The 18,843-nt window shown below is 37.2% G+C and overlaps 1 protein-coding gene across 1 annotated transcript in view; it reads left to right on the forward strand.

Annotated features, from left to right (window-relative positions):
- The first annotated feature begins 1,030 nt into the window (after positions 1 to 1,030).
- Positions 1,031 to 18,843, forward strand: part of TMEM232 (transmembrane protein 232) — a 270,739-nt gene continuing 252,926 nt past the window's right edge. Inside the window, 2 exon segments of the mRNA XM_032626528.1 lie at positions 1,031 to 1,084; positions 4,822 to 4,936. Coding sequence (XP_032482419.1) covers positions 1,031 to 1,084; positions 4,822 to 4,936 — 169 coding nt within the window.

Raw genomic sequence — 18,843 nt, forward strand, 5'->3', positions numbered from 1 at the left:
ATGGGTCACTTTATTGTAAAAAAGAGCTCTTACCAGTAAGGAAAAATTAGTAGAAATGTAAGCAAAGGACATGAAGAGGCAATTTATAAAAAAAAAAAAAAGCAAATGGTTAATAGTTACATGAACAAATATCTGCCCTCTAGTAACTGAAGAAAGGCAAATTTGAATAATAACCATTTTTCCTCTATAAAAATGACAGTGTTTAAAAGGGAAATGTACATTATTATGCAAAGTGAGAAAAAAGTAGCTCTCATTCATTTCTGGAATGGTATAAAATATAATGTTTTGATGGAGGGCAGTTTGGCAGTTTGTACCAAAACCATAAAAATGATATCTTTTGACTCCTAAATCTTAGGAAACACATATAGGGTGTAAATATTTACTTATGCACATGTTCATGACATAAATGCCCATAATAGGAAAAATTGTCAGGATTTTAAATATCAAGTAATTATTATGCATTAATAATTAAAATGGTACATCCATATGGTCCTTTAATTAACGTACATTTATTGAGCACCTAACTGTACCAGGTACTGTTCTAAGCAACGTGGATAGAGTGATGAATAAGCCAGATCAAGTCCCTGCTTTGTTGGAACTGACATTCTTTTTGGGAGGCAAATAACAGGTAAATATATCATGTCAAATAATGAAACAAACATATACTACGATGTTAGGTAATGACATGTATTATATTTTAAAAATTAAATGATAGAGGCAGAGTTTTTAGATTGGGTGGTCAAGGAAGATTATTAAAATAAAGATTATTTCTCTGAGGAAATAATCTTTAAACAGATCTAAATGAACTGAAAGAGTGAGCCATATATGACTATCTGGGAGAAAAAATTTCAGTGCAGAGCTAAGTATAAGGTCCTGATGACAAACTAGGTAGCCAATGAGCAAGGACTCACTGAGAGCTGAAAGGAGGGCAGGGGCCAAATTTTGCAGGGCCTTGTTGGTGACAGACAAGAATTTAGGTTTTTTTAAGGTGACCTTAACAATGTTCTAGAAGGATCAACCTGGCTTCCGCATGGGGCAAAAGTGGAAGTCTCCTCTACTTGGCAGGCCATTGCAAGCTGCTGAGGTAAGAGATAATAGTAATCTGATGGAGACTGATAGTGATGAAGGAGGTGACAAGGGCTAGAGTCAGCATGTTTAAAGATTACAAGAGAGATAGATATCAAATGACAAGTGGACATGTTAAATTAAAAATATTGTGCACAGTATGATTTCACTTTTGTAAAAATAATAATAAAGATGCACACACAATGAAAGGATATATGTTATGTCTGGGTGTAGGATTGCTTATGAGTTTTATTTTTTTACTTTGCATTTTCTAATTGTTCTAAAATAGGGTTTTTATTTTTGCTAAGAAGAAAAATTATTTTCAAAAAAATTAATAGATTTAATTATGGGACAGCAATAAAGTTCTTTCTAGATTATTAAATCTGTTCATAGCATTTAATCAGCAGTCTCTAGAGCACTATCAAAGTCATTTCATCCTATATTTCTTTAAAATCTTTCTAAAATAATGATGTTGAAATGGTCCAGAGTGTATGGCTTCAAACTAGTTTGAGAAAGACACACGGAAATTAATACACGTAATTCTCTATAGCATTTAAAAAGATGGCCAATATGCCTTTTATGAGATTAACGGTATAATATTTGTATTATCTGTTTTGGCATAACAAATTAACCCGAACCAAGCAGCTTAAAACCTTTGTTATCTTGTGTTTCTGTAATTCGAGAATTTGGAAATGGCTTAGATTAGTAGTTCTGGCTCAGGGTTTCTCAGATGTTGCAGTCAAGACTTCAACTTGGGGTATAGTCATTTTAGACTTGACTGGGCTTGACTGGGACTGGAGGATCCATTTCTAAGTTATCCTGCAAAACATTGTGGAATTCTTGCTGGTTTGTTGTTAGGAGGTCTCAATACTTTGCCACATGGATCTCTCCATAGAACTTCTCAAGTGTCCTCATAACAATACAGCTGGCTCCTTCCCAGAGCAAATGATCTTAGAGAGAGCAGGGATGAAGTCACACTCTCTTTTATGACCTAATCCCACCTGCCACATTCTATACTCTAGTGAGTCACTAAATCCAATCCATCACTCAAGGGGAAGGGATATAGCTTCATCTTTAGAAGGGAGGGTTATTAAATAATTTGTGTTCATATTTTAAAGTCACCACAATTAAACCATTATATAACAGTTAATGGATAGAAGATATTGTAAGCACCAAAAATTATTAGGAACATTTACACACAATCATTAATAGAATGATATGGATTAAAATTTTTAACTTGTTCCTTAGTAAATAGATATGAAAGATTAGCTTTGGGGAAAAGAATCATATGATAGAAATACTTATAATCATGAAATAGTATAGATATTTTTGAGTCCAATCATTATTCACTTAGATTTGAGTCAAAATACAAGTGAAGATTAGCAGACTATTTTGACAGTTTTCAAGAGTTGGCACAGAATGATGTGACCTGCTAAACAAAAGTACAGTACAAGCAGGTCATTCATTTATATTAATATTTTACTCAGAAATTCTGACACTGAATAAATTCAGCTCACAGGATAAAATAAAAATCATCTACATTTCTATTCAAGAATTCACCCAGCACTACGTATTAAGTATGTACTATGTTTAAGTCACTGTATTAGGTACTGTGATGCAGCTACCATTTTCGAGGATGGAATCTGAAGATATTTTAAATATTTTATTTCTAGAGCATATATGTGGGCCAATAAATAGTTTTCACAGTAAGTTTTAATATGTAGTAAGCCAAGCCAAGCCCTCCTGTGCTTGCTTCTTTTTCGTAATTTGTTTTGGCTAACCTGCCATATATTTTTTCAGATGAACTTTAAAATCATTTCATTTTTCACTCTCACTCTCCTAAAACACACACACATACACACACTTTGAGATTTGAAGTGTACTTGCATAAAATTTGTATGGTATCCCTTAGAGGTTTTTTAAATTCTGTGAAATATTACCATCAAGGATTCATGGTTTTCTCTTTGCTGAGGGCTATATTTATGCCACTAAGTGTTTTCTTCCAAAAACATGATATATATTTCTATTTATTGAAATCAATCATTTAGTGTGAGTTGAGGATATAACTGAATTCCCCCAACCTACAGCAGTGGAACATCTTTATTTTACACTCCTTTGTGAAAATTGAGAAATACCTTACTGCTTCTCACACTTCATTATTTTAACTTGAATTATAAAAACTATAAACTCATCATCCTGTTGGAAAATTTTTTTGTCATTTCATTTTGTGTCCAAGGAAAAATTACCTTGTTTAGGTACATCTTGTTTTAGGGCTCAATATAAATTCTTTCCAACTTTTACATTTTTTAGTTCTTAATTTTGATTAATGTCTAAGTGATCTGTCCTTCGGTTTACTTTGAGTGGTTTAATCTTAAAGTATAAGAAAAATAGGGGACGAATTGGTGAATTCTTTCTTATATAATCAAGTTCTTTAGTTATCTTCCCCATAGAATTCATGGGTAACTACTTTTTTCTCTAAATGCTTAGTAGAATCAACTGATTTTTATATTATGATGAAGAATTTTTTAACTAACCTGCTTTTTATCCCTTTGAGAGTAACCTGTTTAACAGTTTGCTTTCTTTATGCTTTTAACATTTTTCCTAGATCTCTTGGAAAAAAAAAACAAAAAAAAATCCCACCAAGCTATTTTTAAGTGCAGCAGTCTTTACACATTCATTTTATTTGAAATATAGTAGGAACTCTTGATTTGCTACCTCGTCATTTTTTTGGATTAAAGAAGTTCCCCCCCTACTAATTCTTTAATATTATTTATATTTTCTTTCTTTTTGAAACACGTTCTATGTGAGTTAGCACTCTAGGATCTACTTTCTAAGAAATATCTTCATAGTCTCTCTCAATTTCACTTTTGTTCTTACCCTCAACTTACTGCTCAATTAGGAGGATGTGTTTCAGAGAAGCCTGGGATCAGCTACTATAATTTATGTTTTTTTAAAAACTCTTATTTGAAAATAATTTATTTTTGAAGTCTTTATTATTACTATTTTTAGAGCATTTCTAGGTTCACAGCAAAATTAAGAGGGGAGAGTGATTTCCCATTTACACCCACCCCTTCCCCCAGTGGATAGCCTCCCCCATTGAACATCCCCAATCAGAGTGGTAATTTGTTACAACTGATGAACTTATATTGACACATCATAATCACCCAAAGTTCATGGTAGTACTCTATTAGAATTCACTCTTGGTACATTCTATGGATTTGGACCAATAATTTTTGTTTTAAATATCAAAATGTAGTTTAAAAAAACCAAAAGACTTATTTGGTGCCTATTATGAACAGAAATAATTCAGGACTGAAGTATTTCATCAGGATTAGTTAAATTCTCTTTTGAAGTTCTTAATTTTTTTAAGGCAATTTATTTCACCAGGACAATCCCCACGCCTTAGCTTTGAATTGAATCACAATTGCTCTTAGTAAAACCCTTGTGAACATTAGTAGAATATTTGAAGTTGTTCGCCCGTTAATAGACATAGACGTTTTGTAAGAATTTAAATTGGATAATTTTTTGGTATACTACCTTTGAAATTAGGCATTCCTTTGTGTTTGAATTCGCCCCCCTGTGGTTAGTACACATAGAACACACTGGAAGCTTGGTTTATCCAGTTCCCTCATTGAGAAAGACACTGGCAGGTCTGGAGTTCTATGTAAAAGGGGCTCACGAACAGCAATTTGATTAAAAGACATGGCTACCTTTGTATAGCATGCATACTGTTTTTATTTTTATTTTTTAACGTAGATTTTTCCCCCCCATGGAGAAGAGGCGAGGCTTTGGAGGAGGCATTTAGACTTTGAGGAGACACTAAACCACCGCCAAGGCACTTTTTGCCGCAGCCCCTGGCCAGATAGCCGACGTATGCACAGCATTTAAAACGAATCATTACTATGGGCTTTGTGATGGTATTTTAAAGCTAATAAAAGTCTTTCACACATCATTGCATCCAGTCGTTCGAAAGCGAATACAGCTGTGGTGAGGGCGGGGAGGGGACGGTGGAATTGCACTAACAGGTCCTGATTGGCTAAGCCCTGGTCAGGAGACTCTAAAAAGGGCAACCTTCCGGGCTTCCCTGGTGGCGCGGTGGTTGGGAGTCAGCCTGCCGATGCAGGAGATGCGGGTTCGTGCCTCGGTCCGGGAGGATCCTACAAGCCGCGGAGCGGCTGGGCACGTGAGCCATGGCCGCTGAGCCTGCGCGTCCGGAGCCTGTGCTCCGCAACTGGAGAGGCCATAGCAATGAGAAGCCCGCGTACCGCAAAAAAAAAAAAAAAAGCAAAAGCAACCTTCCAACTCTGAGAGCGACTCTCACAGCACCCTTAGCAACCAGTCTTGGTCCCCAGCGACCCCGAGCACTGCTGTGAGTGACTACTACTACGTCCAGCTTCTGATGACTTGAGAGCTAAGGTTATTGCCGTATTTACCATCCCGGGGCAACAGGGAGACCCACAGAGGCCCACAAATGGGAGCACCGAGCTTTGTTTCTTAGCGTCCTGTAGCGCTGGTTGTTGGAAGAAACCTTTGCTACTCACGCTCCTAGCCCAAGCCCGCCGTCCAGGCCCCTCCTACGAATCTAGGCGAGCTCGTGGAGACACCCCAGCGGGGGCTTGAGGGAGAAAGTGGGGGATCAGCCTCCAGTTTAGCTTATTTGATAGTCTCCGCAGCAGAAAGCTATTTCCCTAAAAGAGGTGGGTGAACTTTCTCATTGCTATGGTTGGGAAATTCTTCTAATTTCCTCTGGACTCGGGCTTGCTTGTCCTCCGGGTACCCTTAACTCATAATCCCGCTTTCTGCGCTGGACGATTTTCAAGTCCTTATATTCTTGGTGAAATGGCAGCCCTCCCCGCAGACTCTTTTGGATTTCAAAAAATTTCAAAAGTTTGGAGTAGTGGGGGTGGGGCGGGGGAGGATCCTTGAGGATGTGAAATACAAGGATTTTTAAAAAGGCAATTCATCTTGAGAAAAGGGCACAAGTTATCTATTAGGAAAAATTTCTGGGAGGGGGTAAGGTGATGGTAGGATTCCATTTTTTAACCTTATCTCAATGATGTATCTGAATGGATTCCACATTTTTGGTTGTCTTTGGTCAATTAACCTTTGTTCCTTCCTTCAGGTTATAGTCTACATCTTGTATTTCCTAGTGCATGTTACCAATCCAAAGGCTTACTATAATTTTAATATTGTCTAGTTCTCAGAAATTATTTTTTTAAAGTGTACCTTTCCCAACCTTGTTTCAACTGGAGCTTAAAAAAATCCACTAGGGATTAATGTTAAAAACTTAAAAAAAAAATTCTGGGTCTATGCCAGTTAGGTATAAAACATATCTTATCCATACTTAAATTTGACTATTCTCGAGATCCTGTCATATTTATGGAATGTCATTTTGATCACATAATTTTCTTGGGCATTTTTTGCCCTCTGAAATCACCTGGAGTCCTATAATGGAATTCAGTATCTTCACCTGTGATAATGTTGACTTACAGGCCAGTCCTTTTTCTCTAGATTATAATTTCTTAAAGTAAGGGACCGTATTTTAATTGTCTTTGTATCTCTCAAACACAGGGACCTCAAACATCATTAGAACTTTATTTTTGTGAAAACTGAACCAAATTGAATTTCGTAAATGACAACCACTTAAAATGAACAATGTGGGTGCTATTTGGTAGTGCTGAAAATGGTCAAAAACATTCTTTTATTTCTAGTTTATATGTAAGTGCATGTGTGTCTGTGATACAGTTTTTTAAATTTCGTCTTGTATGTTGAGTGTTGCAAATATAAAGTAATGGCATACAACGGAAATCCAAAAAAAGAATTCATGGACAGTTATATCCATTTTTGCAGTTCTTTCACAAACCATTCATCACATGAGTAGTTTGCATCAAAGCCAAATGGTTTCCTGTGGTGGGTATCAACCTAAATAAAGAGGTAAATTGAGGCAAGCTGGAATTACCAGACATTGAGTTTATTCGGGAATAGCAGAGGAATTTTAATTCGGGAAATAAAAACCATAACAAGCTACAGATGAGTCCACTGAGGATTTTCGGTGGGCTATATTTTTTGCGGAGGGAGTCCAAAGAGTGGGAAATCCCGCCAGAGTCTGATCAGTAAATTCATTGGCTTAAGGATGGGGAAAGATTCTTGGTGGATATTCTTTGGTCAGGAGATAAGTTCTGGTTTTCTGTAAGCTGGGCATTTATGGGAAATCAATAGCTTTATTTTTCTGAGGGCACATGTGTGAGAGTCTCTGGTTCCATTTTAGATCGAAATCCTTTCAGTAAGTAAATGAGATTTAAGATATTTAACCAAGTCAGAACAAGACTATCATTTAAGTATCAGCTCATTGCAACTTTCCTGAATAAATAAGTGACTCATGAGAAATGAATGGAAACAGTTCATGTTTAAACTTTAATGGTACCTTTCAGTTCATTTTCATCATTGTCCAGGGCTTTCTTAGTCAAACCTGAATAATTTAACCACTTCAGTTTTCAGTGTTTTGAATATTGCTCTTTCACTTTGATTATGGATATTTATATTTATTTCTGGAAAAGTGTCAATTTATTTACTAGTACAAAGATGAAAAGACATGAAGTACTTATGAATCATAGTTGGACTTCTGTGTGCAGAAATATTTCTGTACTTTCTTTAAATTGACTACCCTCCAAGCCTCTGTTCTGCTTAACTGTTTGGATATTCAGTCTTAGTTTTTACTAAGCCTGCTTCTGCCCTGGGGTTATACAAAAGTCCTGGGTGCTTATGTATCAACAAAGCACTGTAGGGGCACCAGGGGACATTGGGCCAAATGTCGCATCCATATGGTCCGCTTTGTTTTGGCATTCCTCTTTGGGACCACAACTAGGCCAGGGGAAGATTTTATGCCTCTGCTATGCTATGGGGTCCAATCTCTCAATATTCAGTGCCCAGACATTTCTTCTGTGACACTGTCACCTCCTGGGGGTGCTGCTACAACAGAGGAGTTGGCTCTGAGTGACCTCTGTTATCTCCATTCAAGTCTCAGGAAAATCTCTCTCTCTGTTATTGACCCTCTCAGATCAGGTGGGCCCCAGCTAGGACCTTTCCTTGCCTAGTGCCATTCATGCCAATTGAAGGAGACCAGGTTTGGCAAAGCAGAGCAGAAACTTTATTCATTGATCAAGGAATAGGGAAAGGAGAGACCATGCTCTGAAGACCTCTTCTCCTCCAAGGGAGGAAAGCAGGAAGCTTTTAAGAGGTCACAGGTGGGTGCGCCATCAGAACTCAGGGAAAGGGGCGGTGATTTTTAGAAACAGCCCAAGCATGCGCAGGCCTTTGGGTTCCTGTGCGCATGGCACTAGTCGTGCCTAGCAGTGCAAGTGCCCCTTTGGGCGGAGGTCTTAGCATGATAATATGCAAAGGCGACTTTCCCACACTTCGGGTCTCAACTGTGCAGGCGCTGCCCTCGTGGTCAGGCTGGAACCCATTCAGGTCAGTTGACTGTCGCTATCTTGGGCTTTTCTAGCTCAGGCTAGTTCTGTGGTTTATGCAGACGTCTGCTTTAGTTTCTGTTAAGTAAGCACAGCTGTGAGCATTGATGAACCAATTGTGGTGTGGAAAAAGCAAGAAAGTAGGTTAGCCTCGGTACAAGTATGGGTCGTGGTGACATCTCCACAATCCTAGGAGCTTTTTTCCTCCCTACGGGACACCCAGTGTCATCTCTACAATAAAGTTAATTTTTTATTTTTGTGGGGGTTTGTTTTCCCTCCGGTACGCGGGCCTCTCACTGTTGTGGCCTCTCCCGTTTTGGAGCATAGGCTCCGGACGCACAGGCTCAGCGGCCATGGCTCACGGGCCTAGCCGCTCCGCGGCATGTGGGATCTTCCCAGGCCGGGGAATGAACCCACACCTCTTGTATCGGTAGGCGGACTCTCAACCACTGCGCCACCAGGGAAGCCCTATTTTTGTGTTTTTAAGTCAGGAAAAAGCCAGTGACTTCAGGCAGTTTCACCTTTCTGCCTTGGAGAAATTCAGGCAAGAAAGAAAGGGAAAAAAATTATCTATCTTTTCAGAATAGAGAAGTACAAATCAAATGGGAGAGGAGTTCTTTAAAAAAAAAAAAGTTTCATACTTAAGACGTATCAGTGATACCCCATCACCCAAACTTCTCTTTTACAAGCTAAACATCTTTAGTTTTTTTTAACTATTTGCAAAAGGGACATGGTTTATATTTCCTTTTTTCCATCATGCTGAAACCAAGCGGGACCCTGTAGGACTTTCCTGGGTACAAAGGCCTTCCCATGTCCTGTTTCTTGTTTGTAGGAAAAAGGTTTTCAGCCTCCCAGACCTTCCCTGACTTCTAAAGTGTAGATTCAAACAGTTACTAATTAGGGGAGTTTGGGCTTTTTGAGCATGAGCTGCTTGTTCTCCTTGCTTGGACCTGCAGTAAACCTTTCTCTGCTCCAAACTGAGCGTTTTGGTTTGTTTGGCCTCACTGTGCATAGGGCACACGAACTTGGGTTTGACAACAGTGGGGATGGAAGAAGAGTGAAATGATCAGGAAATTTATGTTTGGAATAGTTACTCTGGCAGTCATGTAAAAGATGAGCCTAGAGGAAGAGAGATCAGAAGGAGACTGGAAGATAAGAAGTCATTGTATTTATCTAGAGCAAAGATAATGGCATCCTGATTGAGGAGAATGGAAGGAGGGATGAAAAGGAGACTGAATTAACAGAGCTCCCTTGAAGAAAGGAATATAGTGACCAATAGTGCCGCCCCAATGATTTGATGCTACATGAGCTGGGGAGCAACCTGAAGCCAGGTGAGGCTAGATAATAACCATGAAAGGACGATTTACATGGAGCCTTGGTTTCTTATGACTGTGAAGCTGGTGCATAGACCCTAAATTGTCTAGCTTTAGACTTAAATTTTTTTTTTTTTTAACATCAGGGAGAAATACACCTCCATCTTGTCTGAGGTATTGTCATTTTTACTTCTGTTATATGTCACTAAACCTAATTCTAATATATGTTCTCTTATAATCTTATTTTTATTGAGGTAAAATTTGCATATAGTGAAATGCACAAATGTTCATTGTACAATTCAGTGAGTATTCTGGGTATCTGTTGCTGGTAGCAATCACTAAAACTTAGTGGCTTAAATAATTTTTTATCAACTCTCATGCTTCTGGAGTTGATTGTTCACAGCTGGGGAATTCATACTTGGGATCTCACTTGTGATTTCAATTAGATGTCAGCTGAGGCTCTAGTCTTCTGAAGCCTTGACTGTGTTGGACATCCAAAATGGCTCACTTACATGCCTGGCCGTTGCTGCTTGATGTCACCAGGAAGCCTGGTGGGGTACTCAGGTAGAGCTATCAACCAGAGTGCTCACACATGGCTTTCCATGTGGTGTTGGTCTCTTAGCATGGTGGCTGGACTCTGAGAGAACATCTCAAGAGACCTAGGAGGAACCTGCAAGGCTTTTTTTTTTATGGTCTAGCTTCCTATGTCCCAGAGTATTATTTCTGCCATACTCTGTCAGTCAAACAAATCACTAAGTTAAGCCCAGATTCATGGGGAGAGTGAGTTAGATTCCATCTCTTGTGGAATAGTGACAAGGCCACATTGCAGAACAATGCACAGTATGGGAGGTATTGTTGTACCATTCTGAAAAATGGAATCTGCTACGCTGAGTTTTGATACATATATACACGCATGTTACCCCCAATATAAAACATTCCTATTCAGTCCCTACTCCAGTACTACTTCCCATCCTCTTGTGGATCATCACCATGTAATAGTTGTTGAACTTCATGTATATGGAATCATGCAGTATGTACACTTTTGTGTTTTGCTTCTTTCATTCAGTGTAATATTTTTCACTCAATGTTTTTTTGTTGCATGTAGCAGTAATTTTTTTTTTTTTTTTTTTTTTTTTACTACTGGGAAGAATCCTATCACATAAACATATCACAAATTTGTTTATCCATTCTCTTACTGATGGATGTTTGAGGTGTTTCCAGTTTGAGACTATTATGAATAATATTCCTATAAACATTCTTGTACATGTCTTTTTGTAACATTGTTTTCATTTCTTTTGGAATGAAATTTCTGGGTCAAAGGATAGGTATGTGATTAACTTTCTAAGGTGGAAATAGATTTCCAAGGTGGTTATGGCTTATTTTCATTCCTATCGGCAACGTATGAGAATTCCATTGTTCTACACCTCACAAAACCTGGTACTGTCAGTTTTCAAAAGAAATTTATCCATTTTATTTGAAGTGAAGCAGAATTTAACTGTGGGTCTAATTTGAATTTTCTTGAAGATTAGTGATTTTGAGCATACTGACTTTGTTTATTTTTTCTCTCAGATTTTGTTCTGATATCATTAATTTCTGTTTTTAAGAATTCTCTTCCACTTTTGAGGAGTATATCTTGCGGTTATTTTTCCTGTATCTTTTGTTAGCTAATGAATTTTTAACCTTTGTTTGTTGTTAGAGATAAGTGTTTAACATTTCCTCTGAAGTGCCACTTTTGTTGCACTTCACAAGTATTTATATGTAACCTTTTTATTATCATTTAGTTTTAAGTGTTTTTGAAATTCTGTTTGTTTTGATCCACGGGTGACTAAGAATTGTTTTTTATTTCCAATATATGACTTAGAATTGTTTTTTATTTCCAATATATGGAGGGTTAATTTATCTTTTTATTACAATTTTCTAATTTAACTGTGTTTTTTTTTTTTTTTATTTTTTTTATTTATTTATTTTTTTTTGTGGTACGCGGGCTTCTCTCTGTTGTGGCCTCTCCCGTTGCGGAGCACAGGCTCCGGACGCGCAGGCTCAGCGGCCATGGCTCACGGGCCCAGCCGCTCCGCGGCATGTGGGATCTTCCCGGACCGGGGCACGAACCCACGTCCCCTGCATCGGCAGGCGGACTCTCAACCACTGCGCCACCAGGGAAGCCCCTTTAACTGTGTTTTGATATCAGGATTATAATCTCGTGTAGATTACCTACTCTTTGTAATTTAAGACTTGCTTTAGACTAGAATTTTTAGATAATTGTACTTGTTTGCTTGGGAAAAATGATATTCTCTAATGACTGAATGCAGAATTCTGTGTCCATCATATTAATTATACTATTTAAATCTTCTATACCTTTGCTGATTTTTTTTTCGTTGCCTACTGGACTTACAAATAGTTAGGAAAGTTAGGAAATAGGATAGTTAGGAAAGCATAGCTCACACTACATTTTACTAATTTATTTTCTCAGAGCCACACTAGCTAACTATCAATACTTCTTTCTCTAGCCATATACAACCAATTCCTAATAGCCTTTCATTTCCCCCTGTACATTAGCTCAGGGTTTTTTCCCTTATAATTTCTTGGATTTTAAGATTCCTTCTTAGTCCTACGAAGTTGTTTTTAAAGACAGGATCCAAAGCCTATGTTAATTGGTCATCTTTTCTGGAACTGAAACCCATATCACTAATTTTTCTATATTGTTTATTCATACATCTTTTTTAATTGAATGTAATCTATATTTTGTATGTGCAGATTCTTCTGAGATTTTTATGCAAGTATTTTTCAAGTAAATATACTGTTCCTCTTTTCCCATGTTTATGCCTCTTTTTTCCTTATATTTTTGTTGGCTCGGACTACCTATAAAATGTTGAAGAGTGGCAATAATAATGGATATTCTTGTGTTGTTCTTGGCTTTTTAGATAAAGCTTCTAAAGTTTTCTTGTTAATTAGCATGATTTTTTTAGTTTTCCCTAGATACCTTTAATTAAATTGAGTGAAACTCCTATCAGCAACGTATGAGAATTCCATTGTTCTACACCTCAGAGTTTTTGTTTGTTTTTATAATCATGAGTGGAAACTGGATTTAATTGAATTATTCTTTGGCATATATAAAAATATTTTCTACTTTTTTGCCTTAAATCCATCAGTGTTATAGTCTACAACAATAGATTTTGTAGTATTAAATTATCTTCACTCTTCTGAGACTAACCTTCCTCAGTTATAAAGAACTATTTTTTATTGGTATTGCTGGATTTGGTTTCCTTATGTTTCGTTAAGAATTTTTGCACCTATATTAATAGGTAAGATTTCCCTACGAATTTATTTTCCCATACTGACCCAGATCCTGTAACCTTGGATGATCTAAAAATTTATTTCTTTTTGTATAAGATCTGATAATACTGTTGAAACTCTAAAAAGGCATAAAAATAGTAACATTATGAAAAACCTTAGAAAGTTATTCTGGAGAGGAAGAATGAGCATAGGAGGAAAAGAAAATGACAAAATAAATAAATGTATTAGCAGTTTTAAAGTAGTTTTTGTTCAGGTGTTCTGGTTATTCTTTTGGTGTTAATGTTAGATATTATGTCTTTTATTTTTGGTTTATTAACATTTAGAGTAAATTTGATATATATCATATACTGTATCTATATATAAATATGGTGGCCTTGTAATTTTTAGTTAAATGCTGAGAAAAATTGATTAAATCTATGTAATTGTGAACCAGTATTTTAAAATATTTTATTATAGGGAATTCTCTGGCGGTCCAGTGGTTAGGACTTGGTGCTTTCACCGCCAAGGGCCAGGATTCAATCCCTGGTCGGGGAACTAAGATCTGCAAGCCTCATGGTGTGACCAAAAAAAAAAAATATATATATATATATATGTGTGTGTGTATGTATATATATATATATATATACATACACACACACATATATATATGATTATAAAAGCTTAAAATCATGCAGAAAAGAAAAGTTGGGAGACTAGTAGATGAATCCCCATTTACTTTTAACCCAGATTTAAAAATTATCAATTCTATCCATACTTTGTATTATGTAATAATTTTGTCTAAAGTGTTTATTACTTAACACATTTATATGATTAGTTAGAAGAGTATTACACAAAGAACAAATAGTAATGAGTTGTACTCTCCACTTGGATAACAAGGACAGAAGACACTTTTATATTCATATTTATGTTTTTTTTGTTTTTTCTTGCGTTATGCGGGCCTCTCACCGCTGCGGCCTCTCCCGCTGCGGAGCACAGGCTCCGGACGCGCAGGCTCAGCGGCCATGGCTCATGGGCCCAGCCGCTCCGTGGCATGTGGGATCCTCCCGGACCAGGGCACGAACCCATGTCCCCTGCATCGGCAGGCAGACTCCCAACCACTGCGCCACCAGGGAAGCCCCAATATTTATATTTATATTATAGATGAGGAAACTGAGGCATCTGAAAGTTAAGTAATTTGCACAGTAACAGACATAATCTGTGCTGGAAACAGAATTTAAAGTAAGCTGTTGATCCCTGCACTTGCACACTTATCTATTACTGATAAGGACACTTCACAGAGGCAGGGAGAAAAGCCAAGGGAGGAATGTCATAATAAATGATAATGACATTTATTTCTAGAAGGGATGGTAGACAGAGTAACTATAGAAGGATCAATGAGGTCAGTACTGAAAACTCATAATTGAATTGTCCACCTGGAGATCATTGTCAGCCTTGGAAAGATTATCTCAGCATTGGGATAACAGAAACTAGATTCCAGACGTGTTTTGTGCACTGGAATAAATATAAGAGTAAATACCATTTAATATAAAAATAACGTCTGATGTAAGTAAAAGGTAAAACAAGCTGTTTATTTGCCCACTTCAGATAAATATGCAAGGTAAATATTCACAATCTATTTAAATTATTGAAAATCATCTCTGGAAGGTGGTAGAGAAAACATGAGTCACTGCAAGATCATACTCTTTAGTGGAATGCTGTATATGCTAAGAAATTAGAGCAAGAGAAGAGGCGGGTCTTAGAAGAGTTGATGTCAAAAATGATGATTTTTTAAAAATTAATTTATTTATTTGTGGCTGTGTTGGGTCTCCGTTGCTGCGTGCGTGCTTTCTCTAGTTGCAGTGCGTGGGCTTCTTATTGCTGTGGCTTCTCTGATTGCGCAGCACAGGCTCTAGGCACGCGGGCTTCAGTAGTTGTGGCTCGCGGGCTCGAGATCTCTAGAGTGCAGGCTCAGTAATTGTGGAATATGGGCTTAGTGGCTCCACAGCATGTGGGATCTTCCCGGACCAGGGCTCGAACCCGTGTCCCCTGCATTGGCAGGCAGATTCTTAACCACTGTGGCACCAGGAAAGTCCCTGATTTTTTTTTTTAACCTTTCTTTTCGGAATTTAAAGGAAGACTTTATCTAAAAAGATCAATTTTAAGATCTTTTGATCCAGTCTTTAAGATTTTGTTTCCATTTCAATCCACAAACTCGGTCAGTACCCTGCATTTTTGGGTACCATAGAGAATAAAAGGATATTTAAATTGTAAAGATCTATTTAACTTATAAAAAAGCTCATTTTTACATTTACATCACATTTTGCTGATTCAGGAAATGATTATTTCTTGACAGTGATCTAAATGTGAAATAATCCAATTTAACAAGTCCGTTTTAATCTCTTTACATTTAATTGTGATTTCCCAGCAGTATAAATGAAATGAGTTTTTGTATTTGATAGCATAAACTAAAAATAATTTGGCCTCACTTTAATTTTCTATTCCTGTTTTAAGGTGATCTGGGTGTTACTGGCTCTGGTCCTTGGACTCTTAAATCAATAGAAATTGTTGAGGCCAGATGAAGAATTCAGGCAGCACAAGGGAGTGAAAACAAAAACAGGCACCCTTGCTCACTCTCCCAGAGGAGGGCGGGCAGGTTCCTTAAGTGGGGTGAGGGCTAAGGGTGGATCCGTGGGTGGGGCTGGAGGGGTGGCTTAGGTTGTCTGTCCACCCCCTTGGTGGTGCCGTGTGCAGGGATCATGCACGGTACCCTGCTTTTCCTCTTGGCACCTCAGAGATGACAGTTGACTTGTGGCCTTTTTGTATGTAATTGTTCATAATTTGCCCCAAGTGTGCGTGCATGCAGTTATTTTTAGTCCCTTATAGTTTCTTTGTATTCTTTTGCTGGAGATGTTTGTCCAGGTGCAAGCCCTGCAGTGAAGGGTACCAGGTCCCATGCTGTCTCTTAAGGTTACTAAAGAGCATGAGATAGGCAACTGTGTTTGTCTCTTTCTATACAATTCGGAAGTCAACATCACTACATATAACGGTCCTGGGGAGGCATAAAAATGGTACAGATGATCTCCCCTGTAGGCTTTAATAAATGGTTCAAAAAACCATTTTATCAAATAGTGTATTAGAAGCTGAATGTTTTAGCTTGACTAATGATTAATATGTGTGACTCTGGTTTTAGTAATACAGTGCAAAAAAGCCCTGCTGCACATACAATAATAGTAACAATAACAATTCCTTGTTGATGACTTAAGGTTTTGGAAGGTACTGAGAATTTGAAGAATATTCTTATGGAAAGACTAAAGCTTTTGTGAAAGTTGATAACATTTTTATGTTCTATTTTTTTGAGGGTTTTTTTGGTGGGCGGAGAAGGGAAGTCATTTTAAATCTTATTTTCTTTGTTTAGTTACCTGAGCATTTAATTCCAACATCTCTATGAGAGACATTTCTGAAGACTTTGATCTTTTCTTTTTGGAAATTTGTGATTTGGTTACTGTTTCTTTTACTGTTTCTTTTACTCTTAGCCAAAAGCAATCATAACGAATAAAATATATTAGGGAGTCTTATTATCTCTCTCATATGTCACAGTACTATTCAAATAGTGGTTCATAAACTAGTGTTCGTTAAGCACTTTTACTCCCAAGGTAGATACTCCTAAGATATGCCAGAAATCGAAAGTAAGCATGTCTTTTACAGCAATTTGACATTTTCTACCCATCCAGTCTGGGGAAGTCTCATCAACAGGGTGTTGTGGAATTGCATGTTGAGTAGATGGTGCGAATACCCATCACTTTTACCCACAGATGTGAGGACTCTTTGGATAGTAGGTTCAGTGATCAAGGGAGAATTTCTAAAATAATTAGTCTCTAACTTTTGCAATTTCAAAAAGTATGACTAATCATAGTCAGTCCTCTGAAATATATCAGGAGACAGCTAAAAGCTCTAGGTCAATATGCCTAACACAAGCACATAAAGACCCATTTGCCTTCAATTCACTTTCTCATCAATTATTTTTCTCTGGGTGGCCTGGCCTGTACTTTTTATTTTCTATTCATTTGGCATTAAATGTTTTAAATTTATCTAAGAGTATGTCTGACTGACGTTTGTATTTCTAAGCTCTATTTCTGAAATATGTAATGTTTTATGAGTGCTGGGGTTCCTTTGTCGTCTTTTGCAGACTTTGTCTACCTAGTCTGCTTAAACATCTATCTTCATAATTTTATATGATTCATAATGAATACTTATGTACTTATGTAATTTGTAACATTTATTACTAGATTTATCAAATCGTTTCTACATCTCTATTCTGTGCTTACATGTATTTTATCATGAATTCATTAATAATTGTTTGCAGTTATCTTCCTAAGTGCCTTTTAAGATGGAAATACTCAATGTGATGTTAACTGTTAAAAAAAGAAACTCCTGAATATATCAATCCTACTTGAAAATAACTTGTATTTTATATTAAAGTTAGGCCAGCTCTGAATGACATTCCTGTAATAGCTCAGTGCAGCTTCTGACTTAAAAATGCATTTGCTCTATATTCTAATGGATATAGATTATAAGAAGCAGACCTTGCTGTAAGCAGTAGATAATGATGTTTTAGGTTTATAATCTGTTTTGCTGGATATTTTCCCATTGCCCCTCCAGATCTACCTTCCATCCTTCTCCACTTTGCCCTGAACTTTCTGGCTTCTAGTTTGGTTTAGCAAATGGGAAGCACAGGTAGATGACTGGAGTGGAGTGCAGGAAGGCTCCTTCTTAGCAGGCAGCCTCAGATCGGTTGCATCTCTCCACCAAAGGCCAAAGATTTTTATTAAGCACCACTCTCCTACAGCTGTTCTTTCTGGGTCTCTGTTCCCCTTAGTCCCGAGAGTAGTGACAGTTCGCCCTCTTCTTGCCTACCCCTGAGGATGGCACCATCTTGGGTTTTTTTTAACTATATTTTTTTTCTTGAATAACTCTGCCCACATCTTTGGAAAGGCTCTTTATTCAGTTACCCCATTTGAGGGTGCTGTTTCCTGCCAGAACCTTGACTCATCAGTTTTAAAAATTAGCTATCTTAAAAAATGAAATGAAAAATAATTCAATGTAAGTCTGACTATCCAATTACTTCATTACGTGTTTGACTACTCTGCTAAACACAGGTAGTATGTCCTAGTTTTGGTCATACGCTCATAAATGTGCTCAGATATACTTCAAGAGGGAAATAAATCTGGATGTGAGAGCAAGCAGAGGAAGCGTAATCTAAATGGCAAAAAACAGACATAAAAAGAACTTTACCATGCTTTCTGGTTTTTTTAAAGTTACTTGTAATCTAATGATTATCACAAGCACTTAGGTAAAGCTTCCCATATGCCAGGTTCTTTTCTAACTGATCTACATACATTGAGCTATTTATTTCTTCCCACAACTCTCTAAGGAGGTACTATTCCCATTGTACAAGTGAGGAGACAGTCACAGTTAAGTAAATCAGTTAGTCTGGTTGTATTCTCTTAACTACTATGCTGTGCTGTTCTTTCAGTGGTTTTGCTGATAAAACTGTTAAGTATAATAAAGACTGAATATTATATGAAAGGATAAGTTTATAATAGTAACATCATAGAAATAACATGGACTTTCAGTTCAAAATTGGGTTTGACTCGTAGGTCTGACAGTTTAAATTCTTCCTTAATATAGTTTTGCCTTTAAGCCTGATTTTTTTTGTTGCCACC

Source organism: Phocoena sinus, chromosome 3 (genome assembly GCF_008692025.1).
Source record: "Phocoena sinus isolate mPhoSin1 chromosome 3, mPhoSin1.pri, whole genome shotgun sequence".
In the NCBI taxonomy this organism is placed as follows: Eukaryota; Metazoa; Chordata; class Mammalia; order Artiodactyla; family Phocoenidae; genus Phocoena; species Phocoena sinus.